This window comes from Chamaea fasciata, unplaced genomic scaffold (genome assembly GCF_029207755.1).
Source record: "Chamaea fasciata isolate MVZ Bird 193981 ecotype frontalis unplaced genomic scaffold, bChaFas1.0.hap1 SCAF_6, whole genome shotgun sequence".
NCBI classification, from domain to species: Eukaryota; Metazoa; Chordata; class Aves; order Passeriformes; family Sylviidae; genus Chamaea; species Chamaea fasciata.
In genome coordinates this window covers 60,487,553-60,504,214 of record NW_027094091.1, presented here as the reverse complement: position 1 = coordinate 60,504,214, position 16,662 = coordinate 60,487,553, and the positions used below count along the sequence as shown (strand labels likewise).

At 37.5% G+C, this 16,662-nt stretch overlaps 1 protein-coding gene across 1 annotated transcript in view; it reads left to right on the top strand.

The window, feature by feature from the left end:
• The window catches only part of HHIP (hedgehog interacting protein), a 73,454-nt gene extending 57,909 nt beyond the window's left edge, over window positions 1-15,545 (top strand). Inside the window, exons 12-13 of the mRNA XM_066186562.1 lie at window positions 6,946-7,094; window positions 9,489-15,545. Coding sequence (XP_066042659.1) covers window positions 6,946-7,094; window positions 9,489-9,682 — 343 coding nt within the window. The 3' untranslated portion in view covers window positions 9,683-15,545. The remainder of the gene's footprint in view (window positions 1-6,945; window positions 7,095-9,488) is intronic.
• The last annotated feature ends 1,117 nt before the right edge of the window (window positions 15,546-16,662 follow it).

Here is a 16,662-nt window from a genome sequence, read left to right as displayed (position 1 = left end):
ACAAATTGATGAACGTGATCAGCACAGAAGTTCTGAATCCCACAATTATCAAAGCAGTTTGAAATACAGAATTCCAGGTACCACAGTAAAACTTTTGTTCAGTTCTTCCAAACACTTCATGTCAATAACTAGATAGACTCCCACTGAAAGCATGGAGTGAAATAATCCTTCTCTTTGCAAAAAGGTTATAATGATACATTAGTGCCTGAGAGCTCATAGAAAATGAAGTGATTAAAAAAATCCCTAAGTATGTGAGGTGGTGCAAACTGGAGATATACTACATATTGCCAGAAATCCCACAGAGAAATGTGTATAGCCAATAGCATATTTAGCTTTGAGGATGGAGAAGATGTGGGAAACATTAAAAATTACAAGCACATAAAACCAACATTGGGCACATTAGTTAAACTGGCAGTTAAGAAAAGTTCTTAAGTTGAAACTGTCTCTGAAAAATATATCCATAGTTTGATGATTATCAAAAAACCCGTTACCACTACTTCCCAGGGACTGGAAGTAGTGAGAAAATACAGAGAGAAAGACTTATGTTCTTCTCTGCTAAAAGGCAGTTAGATATCCCGAAGGTCAATGCAAATACTAGCATTTTATAAATTTTGTGACCAAAACCCAAAACGTTTTTATTTTTGAGTTTTCTACTTTCTGTTTCGTAACTTTTCTGTAGTGTTTTCTGTTTCTAAAAATACATACTAATATCAATCACAAAAGTATTGATAAGTTGAAAAGAAAAAAAAACAACTAAGTAAACAGTAATGTAGAAAATGTATAGAGATCAAAAGATTCCAGTTAGTCGATAACAGAGAAAATAGGAGACAAACCCATTAGAAAAGAAAAAGTAATAATTTTTCTAGCATGATGAGAGGAGAAAATCAACTGTGAAAATGAATATTTAAATAAGATCTGTTGATAGGTCCGTGCAGTCTGTAATTTAAACATTATTACTAGACCAAGAAGTAAGAAAATAAACTTTGTATGGTGGAAGAACAGCCAGAAAGAGGCTTTGTAAGTTTTCTTTTAGAGTAGTTATAATATGATCGTTTTAATTTCCAAGGAAATGACAGATAAAAGGAAAGATATTCAGAGAAGAGTCTAGAAATGACAGACAATGCATGAGTTTTCCTTTTAAAAGATGTGCTGTCAAGTTTTAAGTATGAAGCTTTAAGAGTTTGCCACCATCCATACAGCGATTCCAAAGGGGATGAGTAATTGTTTTGACCAGTTTGTTTTGACCAAATTGTTTTGGCTCACAGAAACCAGCAGGTGATTTTTATGACGGGGGGCAGAGCCTGAGAAAGTGTTCCCGCACACAGAAGACGACTTCCTCTTCCTCTCCTTGTAACACCTTATAGATCTGGATTTCAATGTGTTTCATATCAACAGCCGGAATAGCTGCTTCCCGTTGGATTGAAACTTGAACTTGATTCAAACCATCTCACTCCTCTTTCATGCCCCTCCAGAGTATATAATTCCACTTATCATCCTTTCCATCATCACCTTCCGGGATTTCCGCTGTCGGAGAGCATTTCCAAACAGACTGATTTCAGACACGAAGGGACAGTATCTAGGTCATACCTCATTTTGATGCTGTTCAGGCTCTTTAGAAAGCCATTGGTGATTTGATTTTTTAATATGAGTCAGGAGTGTTTGGTGGTACGACAGAAGAAAAGCATTTGTGAAAGTGAAGCTCTGTTTGAGACTTTAATTCTTGTGGAAATGGAAACACAGTTTTAGAGTAATCTGCATCAAGATACTCAGTTCTGATGAGTTACAGATAAACTCCAAAGCTCCTACTGTAGAAGGAGCCAATTTGGTTGGTGAATGCACTCACCAACCCAGGTGGGCCATATGATTTCTTTCTGTTCAGAAAGTTACTATCCCTTAAGTCATTTGAGGGAATGGAAAGCCAGAATTAATGTCTAATTATGTTTAGTTTAGCCGGAGCATGCAAAATTCTTATCTCATTTACCTACCCACATGCAGTTACTATTCCCACAAGAGACACTAAAGAGAAATTAGAGCTTTTTGCAAATACCAGTCTAGAGAGTTTCACTTTACAGAAGTACTTCACAAAAACTCCTTTGTAACCACGATGGAAAAACCTAAGGATTTTTTTCAATCACATCACAGCTCACTGACTGTAAAAGTTTTTGTTTTGGTTTGATTTTTTTTTCCCCCGTTTTCTTAAAGTCTTTCTAGCATTGGCTATTCAAGAGTTCTCACTTTTTATCGCTTTATAAGGAAAAAAACAGCTCAGTTTATCTTGTGCTTATTTTCTGGAGCCTGCAGGAAGCCTCTGCCATCCTAAAGAAAAGTCACACATAATAGAGCAGCTTTAGCCCAGTAAGCCAGTCGTTCCCAATTCATCAGTCAAAGTGTTATGCAAGTGGCCCCCTAAATTGATAAATTCCCACAGTGCCTGTTGACCCAGCTGCCAAGTGCTCATGCAGCAGGTGTTGTTTTCATGACCACCCTGACAGTAATACAAACTGTTTAGCAGTTGCATTGACCTCTTAGCTATTAACATTGATACAGGCTTCACTAGGGACTAGTTTTCAAACATGACAGAATTTCTTAAGACTAGAGGTCATGAACAAGTATACCATATAAGAATAAATTTGATATGCTGCTGAGTTTAAATCTTAAAAGCCATGAGTTTTTTCCACATTATTCCCATGTAGTAAATCTGGAGACAAGTAACGAGCTTTTGGCATCTCTCCCAGGACTAAAGGTATACTTTTTAATTTTAGAAGCTGTACCTGAAGAGATACTGTATTTATTCTATGACAAGTAGTGAATTTAGGTTATGACAAGGAGTGAAGCAAAATTATTTTTTCTTGACATTTTCCCTTATAAAGGAAAAAACCTCAACAACTAATGCACAAATGTTGGTGATATACTTAAATATCATTCTAATACCTAAATCTTATGTGCAGGTAGCTGAAGCATACCATTCCACATATTTTGTATCAAGATTTCCACAGCAGTGTCTCTTGTTTGAATCTGAACATCGAGGAATTTTGTCTGCCTTCTTGGTTTTTTTGGTTTTTTTCCTCACTTTAGTAAGAGAAGTAGAGATTTTTGATATTGTGTCAAAAGCCTGGTGGAGGAATTGTTTTCTGTTCAGTACCGTTGTTTTACTGCTGAGTTTGGCCCTCCATTTGCATTGATTTATGCACGTGTGAGTTACAGATAGCACATACAGCAACTAAATCACTCTATGTGTTTAGTGGAGCTGCAAAGAGATGCACTAAAGAAAGCATGAAGTCCTGAGCTATGCCAGGAGGAGTTTTAATCTAATAAAGCATTTTGGACTTTTATATGCTTCTAAACAGTAGAGGCTGCTTTCTTCTACTAGCGATGGTAAGGCAACAAAAATTCTTTTACACATTGCACAGTCAAGAATTCCCAGCTCACTGCACACGTCAGCGAAGGGATCCAGCGAGGCCCCAGCCCCCAGTACAACTTTTCCTCCATGTTCCATACATTTAGAGTTGTTATACAGTTTCATGAAAGCCTGTTTTAACAAGCAAGATATACTGTACTGTACTGTATATATGAACAGCTCTTTAAGATAACTAGAATTGTACAGACCATATAAATAGTCATTATCAGCTACATTTTTGGCTGACTCTCTGTGGACCAAATAGTGCTTACTGTAAGAGTAATCAAGCTGTACCCTTTAGAGTTTTATAGATTGAGGGATACAAGGAAAAAATTCTCTCCAGCCCAGAGTGTGGCTCCATCTATTGCCCTCCATTTTCCACATCAGGAGACACAGCGAAGCACTGGCTATATAAACAAAATCATGGTCCTGTCTAACAGTCAGTTTCAGGACTTACGTTATCTTTGTGAGATTCACTTCAACTTGCACTGAGCCTGAACATTTCCACCCCTTCCAAGGCCTAAGAATGCAAAGTGTGAGCACTGTGGGGCAGAGGCTTTCTCTCAATACGTGTTGGTCCCAGAGCTCGAATCCTGAGAAAGAAGCGTGGCTTTTCCCAGAGCACAGCTCAGGAAAACCAGCGATTCTCACACGCGAGGATTCCGCTGCAGCTGCATTCGTATTCCTCTTCTCCTAAGGCACCCTGCCAACCAGAATTTTTTCCATCTTTGTTTCTACTCCACCCCACCATTAATAAATATTATCCAAGGCTGATAAGTGCAAGTTCTTGATTGATGGTAGAATAAAAGGCAAGGTTATATTCACAAGTACCAAGAGCAGTAGAAAACTTTAAATCATAAAAATGACCAGCCATGCTCAGCTGGATACAAAAAAGTATGACTTCTGCCTTCCTAGTTGCATACAAAAAGAACCATATAGTATAGCACGATCACAGATAAATACTTCACATCTATTAATAAAATAAATCATTATCTTCCCAAATAAAATACCTTTGTGATTTATGAGGTCATTCTTTGCTAAAGATTTGCCACTGGAGCTCTTTTCCAAGAGATGCTCCAGGAGCCTGAGGTTATGCTTCCTGTTGTACCTGTGTTTGAGCAAGAGAAAGAGAAGCCTCCCATTTAAAGAAACTTGAAATAAATGAGCTTTAAATAGTGACAGATAAAGAATGTTGCATCCTATGCAGTTGGCTATACAGAAATAATTCAAATGTAATATTTTTTTTCTGATGTAGGAATTAGAAGACAGATATTTTTACTTTAAATCTGAACAAGTCTCCCCTGAAAATCGTATTTTTTTCTAGAACCATTTCCAAAACAGCCTCTCATGTGAATACTGCTTTTTAAGCACAGGAACTTTCTTAACCAGATCATATGTAACACACTCATTGTTCATTATAGAACTGGAATTCCTTACAGGTCAAAAAAATAATGCATTCTATTTAAAAGACAGCTGTGGAATATGTAAACAGTAAAACTGAAAGGGTTTCAAGTATGCTGCACCAAAGGTGTCAAAACATGTTTCAAAGGCCTTAAATAATACAGGACCTTCAGTCTGATTCTCAGAAATGCTTTGGGAACCAGGACTTGGTGCTGTGCTAAAGAAGCATCTACACATTCTTTCTGTCCTTAACATCTTTGGGGAACCAGTTCTTATGTGTGGATGTTTAAAAAATCATGGTAGTAATTAAGACTGAGCAGAGAAAGTGCTATGCTGAAACAAACCAGTGGGCCTGTACTGTATTACTTTGTTTCAAGGAAAAATGCAAGAAACCCTGTAATGGCCCATTAACAAGATGCATGTCAAAATGGGACGGGGAAATGTAAGCCCAGTCAGCTAGTGAGGGACTTAGGTATGAACGCTTATTTTTTTAAAAGATTACTTTTACCCTATTTAATATTTCTTTGAATGGCCCCATTGTGCACAGAAATATCTATTTTAAATCCTAGTAGAACATGGGCTTTAGATATCTTTTGATTATCTTAGTAGCAACGAGTTCAGCTAGTTAATTTTATTTTCTTTATCTTAATTTTTTCCCTTGATGTTTCTTCTATTGAAATGGGAAATAAAAAAGAATGCCAATTTTTTTCCTCTTTTTCTTCTGTCACCGTTTTCCACACCTCCATCAAACCCTTTCTTTCTCAGACCCCAAAAAATATCCTTTCCTCTGCACAGGAGTATCAGTCTAGGAAATTAATATGTGACAGAGTAATCAATGCACAAGCTGCTATTCCAGCTATCTGCATATAATTGGCGTGTTAATACTGATGTCAGTATAATAAACAATGTTCTATTCTATCTCATAGAATTTTGGTTTGGTTTGTTTGGATTCCAGCTGGACACTTAGCCAAGGTTTCTCTAAGCTCTCCACTATTAGAATCTTTTTTCTATTTCTATTTAGGGTCTTTTTTCTATTCTAAAGATTCTAAACTATGAGAATCTTTTTCCTGCTCATTTCAAGCTTAGTATGTATGGCAGTAGTTAAGATGATTTCCTTGGGAATGAGTAATTTTGTATTTGTCACTAATTACCTTAATTTTCCATGATGCTCCTATTCAATTACTTGATTAGATCACTTGGGAGATCTTGACATTCTTTTCCAAACTTGTACCTGTGCAACCTACAGCAGAGACAAAACATGGTACCTCTACTGGGAACCTGCAGCCTTTGGATGATCCTATCACCCCAACCAAAACATCCAGTGTCAGAAATATTTTAAGTCATCTGAACTAGAATTTCCTTCGTGCATACGTTCCACAGAATCACCTGATGCTGAGTTTGGAAGGCACCTCTGGAGGGCACCGGGTCCCTGCTCAAACAGGGACTCCCACAGCCAATTTCCCAGGACCATCTCCAGACAACATCTGAGTATCTCCAGTGATGGAGGCTCCACAACTCTCTGGGCAATCTGTGCTAGTGCTTGGTCACTCTCACAGGGAAAAAGTCTTTTCTGATGTTCAGATGCTTAAATAAGCATCCAGAATACACAATCCAAATATCATTCCATGAAAATACAGAAGTAAAAAAGCTGGCAGTTTAAAACTGAATTCGTAGACAGAGGAAATACTTCTGCAAAATTATTGCACGTCATAATGCGTGACATAAAACTTGTTCAGGTTACTCTTCCCCCTTTGTTAGGGGAAATCTAGATCAGCTAGAAATGCAAAAAAACGACACCATCAGATGCTGCCTGCGATAAGCTGGCAGCTTTATGAAGATAAACCTTCAGCAAGCTGGTTTTGGCAGGTTCATGCTTCAAGAATTCTCAAGGACTATTGCTTAATCTTGTGGAAGATCTCTGAAGGCAGTTACATGAAATAATAGCAAATTGCACTGTATTTTTCTGTACTGTAACATATCATCTCTGGGCTTATTCCTTTTTCTGAAGAAAAAAGAAATCTCATGATTTGTCCCATTGATAATACTACAGCAGAGAATCAGGCTTTTAATAAAAAAAAAAAAAATCAAAATTTTTCTTCTAGATCCCAACTTTTAACTCTTTGCTTGGTTTGTATGGTTTTATTCAGGCCTTTAGTCCCTGAAGAATGCAAAAGAACAGCTCAGCCTGCACAGATACTGACATCTGAATGCTCAAGGCATTGTCGGAACGGGCACTGCACTCCCACAGGAAAATGCTGCTGTAATCAAGGCTGGGAAGGAGAGTTCTGCAGAGCTGGTTTGTATACAGATTCACAGCAACAAGTGAAAAAAGCAGTGACATGTCATAATTGGCTTTATTTATTTGCTCAGAGAAATTTTCAGTATATTTTGACCAATATATTAGCCTTCAGTTCCAAGACAACATTAAAAAATACTGATTTCACAAGCTGCAGGAGAACAATAAGTCTTTAGATGAATGCAACTGCTGAAACATCCAATGCATTGTGAGCCAGTGCAGAATGCAATTGATAGCATAAACATGACAACAGTGTTCCTTTTTTTTTCCACCAAGATTTTCAAATGAAAGGAGATGCAGTCAATACATCTCCTTTGTTTGGACATTCACTTTCCACTTGCAGTATCATCACTGTCAGTGTCAAAGAGAGTTAACTTGTCAGGAAGGATGGTAAACCAGAACTGCAGGTCTCCATTGCATCTTTTGCACTTCACTAATTTAATGCAGATTTTTTTAGTTTTGGTACATTCTTGCTTTTGATCCGACCAAATGTAATGGCTCCAATTTGTAAAAGACAATTCTGTCAACATATCACAAAACAGCTGATAATCAATGTAATTGTGATCCGTTATTACAGTGATTTCATCAAGTCCTATCGTGTTGCTTTAGCTTTTAAAAGTCATTTGGAAAAGTGACTGTGATCAAACTAAGATGATGGGTGTGCCAGCCAAGGGGTGAGGTGAGCAAGCCTGGAGTGCCACAGCTGTGCCATCACTGTCTCAGAGGCTGTGCTTCTGTCTGAGCTGCGTCATTTTGGCCAGTGCAGATGTTCCAGAGCCAGCCTGGCTACCAGGAGATGTTATTTACAAATATTTTATTGCTCAGCATCAGCAGAGGTCTCTGACTAGGCATATTTGGTCAGTGAGTTTGACCAGATGCCCACAAAAAGAGATGTTAATATTGTGGCAGTAGAACTCGAAGAGATAGCAAGGACTAAGGGAAAACTAGGATCCCATGATGGATCGTGGATAATTCAGGTTGGAAGGGCACTTAAGAGGACCCTGGTGAAGCAGCGTCAGCATGAAGTAAGTCCTTATAGGCTGGAGTGCAAATTTCAGCAACCTCCAGGTTTTCAGTGATGAGCAGGAGCGAGTTTGGAATGAACTTAAATGAATTAATCACTAGTAAAGTATCTTACTGGCAAAGATACATGAGCTGACCATCTACAACGCAGCAACAAAGGCAGGTTAGAGAAATGAATGAGGTAATCTGGCCAAATATCCCAGCTTCAATTGTCCTCACTTGTCAGAGCCTTCCTGCATTTAGAGAATGAGGCCCATTCTACAGCCTTTGTCAAAGTGGAATTTGGAAGTAAAAAACGCCTCCAACATGAACATAAATGGGTCTTGAATAACCTGTTCTGTTTTAAAAATCCCAGTATTACAATAGATTTGATGGACACAATGAGCAAGAAAGCCACAAAATTATGTAGACTAAGGATCTTCCCTGTATCCCACACAATGATTGATAGGGATGTTCTAAGTTGAACCTCAAGCTACTATTATAGTTTAAATAAGAAAATTTATCTTATGAGGTGTGAGTTTCCCTTTCAGGTAGTTAAAAAATTCTTGGACAAAATCAAGAAAACCTGCATTTCCATGGTGTATTATAAATATCCATAAATCCATATCAAATTTATTACAATAGATAACATTAAGCAGCCTAACACCTGCAGAAAAAAAAATATTATGTACAGTATATATATCACAGTCCTGTGACTATCCCAGAAGAAAACATTTCTGCAACTAAAGTTACTGATCGGTAATTTTGCTAACACTGGCTACAATTTAAAATAGGAGCTATATTTCAAAAACTGAAGCAAGCTGATTAACCTAGAACTCTATAGATAAATCATCAGGCATCTGCTAAAGAGAGAGGAAAACTTGGAAACTTATATAACTGATAAAATGGTTGAAAAAATATTCTGGCTCTTTTTTTCCCCAATAGGAATTCTGTTTTGGTCCCAGAATTAAGTGATTCAAGAGCAAAAGGAGTACATTTGGTGCACTGCTCAGGCGCAGTCTGCTTTGCTAAGGCACGTGTAGTGCAGAACCCTGAGTATACAAAGGAGTTTGCCTGAGATTGCTAAATGAAACCTGAATATGGAAATTGGACATTTCAAGAAATCTGTCATTTGAGTTTATCAGTCTGTCCTGGGTGGCATCCTCACAGATATACAGAATTACTTCCCCCCCCTAATATTCTAAAACCTTAAAAGATATGCTTCCAACACTCCTAATATTTCATCCTTTCTATGTTGCTTTCAATTTATATGCTTTATCACGACAAGGTTAGAAAAGCTCTAAATGAATGTGTACTGTAATTTTGGTTTGGTTTTTTTTTCATATGTGGTGTTCTAAACAAATTAGAAAATCACTGTTTTTTCACCCACAGCAAAATGCGACCCAGCCTGTCGACATGGAGGTGTCTGTGTAAGGCCCAATAAATGCTTATGTAAAAAAGGCTATCTGGGCCCCCAGTGTGAACAAGTGGATAGAAACATCCGAAGAGTGACAAGGGCAGGTATTCTCGATCAGATCCTAGACATGACATCCTACTTGCTGGATCTAACCAGCTACATTGTATAGTTTCTGGGACTATTGGAAACTCCACTTTCAACGGGCATTTGTTTTGAATCCTGTCATTTCTGAAAGACTGTTATCCTGCAACAAACACCGGTGATTTGATTTACTTTATTAATTTAAGTGTAATATCCACCAATGTGCAGAGAAATCCCTTGTATGTGTGTAAATATTCCTGCACGTCTCCACAGACGTCCCGATATCCAATATGTGCACACATACACACGCAGCCACTGTCACAAATACGGTTTTGCAGAGAGTGGAATCTTTTTTAATATTTATTTCTTCATGAGAAATAGTTTACGAAGCAATTCCACTGTAAAACACATTTTCGTCAAAGGACTTTCCTGATGTCTTAACGGATTCTTTGACATCCCAGAAATCTCGTTGCTGTACCTATCTGATTAGAGCAGTGAGCAAGCAGTTTCCAAACATCGCTGTATAAACTGCTGGACTTAATAAAATCCAGTTGTAACAGTTTCTAAGGTAAACTGAACTCCATCAAGAGACAATATTTCAGAACTGCTTAATGCATTCCTATCTAGGCAATTCATTGTAAGACTGTAACCTTCACTTTCATCAATGTAACTCTATTACAGAATGTTATTTCTTTATCTAGCATAGATGCAAAAATCTGGTTATCGCAGCTTAATATCAAGATTGTTTCAAGTGTTTAATAATTAAATTATATTCGCATATTTCAAAACCAGTCATCCTAGAAGGTCTGCTTTTTATCATATATTTTATTTAACGATGGGCACTGGGTTCATGTTACATATTTATATTATTTTATTTTATTTTTATAATATAGACATCACCTAGATAAGACAGCTTTACCATGTCCTGTAAAATACTAAAGTTACATTTTTCACCAGCTTAATTGGAAAGATTGGGAAAGAGAGAGCAAACACACACACACTTCAATGTGTTGTGGATGTAATCTAGAAATGTACCCTTGTGCCAACTTGTGTTCGTTTACACCGGATGAGAAAAAAAGCAAACGCCCACCAACCGTTAAAAAAGTTACAGCATGTGTTAAAAGTGTCCATGAAGTGATTTTCACTGTAGCAGGAGAGTGTAAGAGGTGACACACAGGCAGACTTTGCCGATGCCACACTGAACGGGGCGTCCTGGGGCGAGAGCTCACACGGGCGTGTGCTGCCTGTGCACGGGGTCACTTGTGCAAAACCTACAGCAGTTCTTGCAAAATGCGGTTCTGAATGTGCCTTGGAGAGCCAAGGGAAAACCGAGTCTTTGTAAATGTGTCAATAAATGTGGTGTACATGCTGTAGTCAGGTTTTCTAAGGTATTAATTAATTAGATGTATCTGCAGAACTGGTGCCCTCTTATCTCCAGCTCTACTGGCAGTCTCTTTGTTCACTACTTACCAGCTATCAGGTTTCCTTTGCACTACCTGCAAACTACCTACTGCAGCTTTTACAAAATCTTGCCTAAGAAAAGAAAGCAGAGCGGCCCCAGTGTGCACATCCTGTGGTCCTTGGAAGCAGCTGCTCATGCATCGAAGATTGACAACACTTTAGCCAAACAGATCTAAAAGACTTTCACCGTGTTACTCTCCAGTAGTAAAATCATCTCTCCAGGGCAGCAACATGCAACAAGTTTTCTCTTATAGAAGTTTGTCAGTGTTCATTTAGTGAGTATTAAATCTGAAATTACAGCATAACCGAAACTCGCATTTCTGTGTCTCACACATTCCAGCTCTGAGGAACAGACAATTACATTTGCCTTCCATATATGTTTGCCTGGGTTTCGAGTGACCTCATGCCAAATGGAAATTGGTTGAGAAATCTTGGTTAAGTGCTCAGAGAACAATGGTCTGCATTAAAAAGTGCATGCATAATTTTGCACAATGTAGATTCAACTGACAGTCCATTGAAAGACATCTTGGGATTAAATGAGCATGAAGACCAAATTGCCCTCTCACCCCAGAAAAGGGTGGTCCCTTATAGTCACACGAACACTTCATTGGGTAAGCAGTGTGACCAATCTTAAAATGAACCCTGTGGTAGCATCTGTAGGTTAATAGCAGCTCTTTGTCTCCGCTGCTTTCTGCCTTTAGTCTTTTCCCTGAATTCCATCACAAAAAGTTTTACAATTAAAAAATGTCCTGACAACCATTTTTGTAAATTGACCTTAGCATCTAATCTTTCCTTATGCAACGTGGGTGACAAAAATGTGAACTTCTCATGAATGAGCCAGCTGTCTAAATCTGTCACATAGCACGGTTTTATTACACTCTTCATAATCAGCAAGGCAAGAAAGTCGCTGAAGTATTTTAGCAACGTTTAAATATCTCACAGAGATAACATCTTTAACACTTTCTTCAATGAAATATATTTAAAAATAAACTTAACTCCACTGTGACACATTATTTTCAACAACCAGCTGGGAAGATGTGATAGTTCTTTTCTCACTGCTTAGTGCCTTAAAAAATACCACAGATGGCACCTAAATTGAAGATTCACAATAAAATATGTATGCCACAGTCACGCAGAGAACAGAAAACAATGATCTTGGAGTTTTGATCTTAATAATAAAGACAATTTAGTTTACTAGTGAAATCCAAAAATAAAACTTCAGTAAGAGCTAAGAATTAAATCCAGGCCACATTCAAATCAACAGCAAAAAATCATATCGACTGTGCTGCACCCAGAAAATCACTTTCAAAATGAAACAAAATTTAACGAAAATTCTTCAGTTTGTTTTATTTTAAAAAATCTGCTCTGAGTCGTTCCATAAAAAAACTATAAAATTAAGAAATAATCTAAGTGAAGGTTAGAGGCAGAGGGGAGATAGTTTATGAAACTGCTTTGATTCATTTTTAAATCATCTTTTATATTGTGTGAAAGCAGGCATCTGCATTAAGCCCACATGTTCATAGGAAGTCCCAGTGGAAAAGAAGTATTCTCATAAAAAAAAAAAAAAAAGAAAAGAAAAGAAAAAAGACACAAAAAAATCCTAGCTGCTTATTTATAAAAAGAAATTATACTATTAAAAAGAGTGAGCAAACCCCAGGCCTAGCCACCCAAGATGCTGATATAAAAAGGGCAACTGCAGTAATTGCCCTGAGAATTGGCATACAAAAAAAAAAAAAAAGGGTCTGTAGAAAGCCAGTTGCCAGTTAGGTCATTCTGCAGCCATTCTCACACAACCTCCGAGAGTGTCCCAGAATAAAACTGAGCTTATAAATGCAACTAGATAAATGAGGCAATTAGATAAGGGCCTCCAGAAGGGATTTTATGTATGTGTTCAAGTTGTCTCTGTCTCTGTGTCTCTCTCTCCTAATCTTTTATTCCATTCATTTCTTCCTTTATTCCAAGATACTGCCTCTCTGTTCCCAACACATTGTACATTTCAAGCATTCTTTCAGCCTTTCTGCTGCTAAAGGAGAACAAACGTACCTGTTGCAAGAAACATGACTCTCCCTGATGCCTGCTAGTGTTAAACCCCTGCTTTAGTATTTTGGGACAGAAAACTCATCTTTCCCTTTTTAAATGCTGCTGGATCAGAAAGAAGATCAAAATACCATATTACTGGAATATAAGGAGAAACATCTTTACTCCATAGATAAGTAGGGAGACAAAAAGATGTTATGCAAAATCAGCTCCAAATCGTTTCACTCCATTTCAGAAAAACAGTAAACTCATTTTTCTACTGCGCCTCAAAGCCTCCCCCTCTGGGAATAAATTTCTTCTGTTAACAGACAGGGACAAAGATCCAAACCCTTTTTATCTTTAAATCCTCACACGTTGTTCTATTTCATGCAAACGAAGTGTAAGTTAGGTATAAGTAAGAATATAAATTGTGTATCACTGACATGGCACCTCTGTGTATCTCCTTCTTTTTCACTCACTTGCCCACATTTGGTTTTGCAGCTCCTTCCTTTCTAGACCCACAGCAAACATCAGCAATCCCTGGTTGCTGCAGGTGCTTATTATTTTTGAAAGTGCCTGACAGATGTGTATATCAAAATCTTCCCAGCAGGCTGAGGCTTTTTATATTCTGGTCATTCCACAGAATTTTGTTATAGTGACTTCGAGCACTACGTCTTAGCTGGGCATTTACAGTTCAGGAGTAGCAGCTCACACAGCTCAGGCAGAGACAGACTGAAGCTGCAGGAAGGCAGAAATTGCTTCAGTCACTGTGCTTCTCACAGAGTTACCCCATTGCAATCCAGTCATCAGATGCCTTAACTGAAAACCAGAATGATATCCCTGGCATGATGAAATGTAGCCTTTCAGTACACATTTTCTCTAATTTGGGTTGAGAAATAAGGACCTTTCCCTGTCAAATTATGCAAAATGGGGATGCTGAAAATATGGACAAGTAATTCCACAGGTGTAAAGTTGCGCTATTGTGAAAATGAGTATTCATAAATGTAGTTCTAATTGCATCCATGAAATAGGCATTTATAAGATTAGTTCTACATGGAAAAAACAAGTCCAAGGACAGCCTGTTCTGCTAATTTGTCCTTAATTACATAAATTCTTAAAAGACATTAATGCATTTTAATTTACTATCCTTTGGATTATCTCTGTATCAGTTTAATTAGGAATTATACCATTTTGATCTTCTGTCCAACTTAAAATGCGTCCTTTGTCTTGGGGGAAAAAAAAAAAAAAAAAAAAAAAAACCAGAAGGAAGCCAAGTGGTAAATAAAAACTAACCATTTCCATTTTGCAGTATTAAAAAAATAGAAAGTAACATTCTTATTGAAAATGCCCCTTAAATTTGTTTCAATTCAAATTTGCAGAAAATTTGTACTAAATAATCTGGGTTCTGGCTACAAAAACCTGACAAATAAATCTTTCCCTAAGTAATTTCAGGACAAAATGTTTCAGAAACACTGAAAAAAAATTAAGACTGTTCTGCTGAAAAGTTTGTTGTTTTCAACAACAGAGTAAATCAGTGAAATAAGGCACTGTACTTTTTGGGATATAGGTGTGAAACAGCAGAAGCCACCTGAAAGCTTAGTACAGGATTACTTTAATCTTTGAGGGCCTGGCTCCAAGCCCATTGATGTCAACTGATAATCTCCTATTGACTTCATTAGTTACAGGATTAAGTCCTTAAAAGATATCCACTTAGCTGGCAGAAGATCTTAACTTCAGACATCAGTGCACACATGACCTCTCCGTGTCTGCATCTGCAGCATTACACCAATGCTTTGTGGAATAAGAGTGCAGACCCAGCCCTGCAGAAAACCCTACAGAGCTTTCCAATCCTCCTGGGTTTCCTTACAGCTACTGCCAGCATTTACACAAAATCTGCCTGACTTCTTGGTACTTTTTTATTGTCCAGCAATCAGCTGATGCAAAAGCTGAGTGACTCACCTGCTTCCCTGAGCTCTCAGTGCTGAAAAAGTATCATCTAGTGATCATTCTATGCTAAAGATAGTCACAAACATTTAATATTCTGACACATATGCAAATAATGTGTGTCTTTACCTACTGTCTACTGCACACAAGACAGGCTTCCATAAACAAAACTGTCAGACATTTTTGCACAGAGAGCAAGCTGCATTACTGGAGAAGAGTTGTATGAGATTTTTCTATCCATTTTTGTTTTGTGAAGAAGTAAAAAAGTAAAAAAAATATTTTAAGTGAAAAACTGCTTAAATTCCCAGGAAATTTCAGGAAGGCAGCATCAGCTAAAGCATGTGAATATACACAGTGGCTGTGCTCACAGTATTCTTGGGAAAAAAGCAGAGAGAGCTGACTGGTTTGGAGGCGGGGTTTTTGTTTTTTTGAAGTAGGATACATTTTACAGTAAGACAAAAGGGTGTTTTGCATCACAAGGCAGTAATAAACAACCCCATTTTCTGAATGTTCCTAGGAGGAGCTGCTAAGATGTTCTAGGCAGTCTAAACTTGTGTGCAGAATGAACTTAATTCATATCGAGACATACTGAGACCAGAAACCACCTGGCATTAAGTCACCACACGTAGCTTGTAGTGGTCTCCATTAGTACCAGAAGCAGTAACCCTACCCTGTGAATTATCCAGAAATGCTATTAGCTGTCCCCCACAAAATATACTGCAGAATTAAAATTTCAATTCCCCTTTGAGAACAATTAGATTGTAATGGGAGCCAAGCAGAAGAGGAAATCACAAAACTTCTGTCACTCGAGAACATTACTGTAGTGGCATTCCCCTGTTCAAGTAGTTCTATTTCATAGTAGCTGTCAGGTACTGTATGTACATTTGAAATGTGGGAAAATAGCTTAGAAAATATCACTCAAACTAGGTTTAAGCGTCCTTCTATAAACTGAATTGTACTACTAAGCATACACAGGCACCGATCTAGCTGGGAGCACACAAGTAATTTTAAGCATATGAGCCTCACTGAAGTCATGTGCTTAACGTTATCAATATCATTAAGTGCTTTCTTGGTTTGAGACCTTACAAGTCTTTGCAAGTCTACCTACGCAGACGCCATATGCTATACGTGCATTTCTTTTTAGGGGGACAGCAGGACTGAAGTTCCGAACAAGAGAATTCGGTTGCTGTCTGTCACAAATTCAATATAACCTGAAACAATTGCATCTTTTTGCCTCCACTTCCCATCCAAAAATTAGTGAAATCAATCCCTGTAAAGCACTTTGAGCTCTTCAAATGAAAAGTGCTATAAAAACTACAAATTATTATTATATTATTGAACACCATGTATGTATACACACTATTATGTAATATATAATATATGTATAATGCATATAAATTCTAACAAATGTATTTGTGTAATATCTGAGAAATGGAACAGTTGTATCTGGAAGTGATAAATACATAGAGTTGGATTTATTGTTAATCTGTGGATTTAATGATTTTTTTAGACAAAAGGATGTTTAAGTGTATAATTGCTTTCCTTAATTTAATATATTTATGTAAATGCATGCCTGAAGTTCTGATTAGATAGTTATTCTGTGTCCCTTAAGCTAATAAAATATATTAAACTTTATCTTACTATATA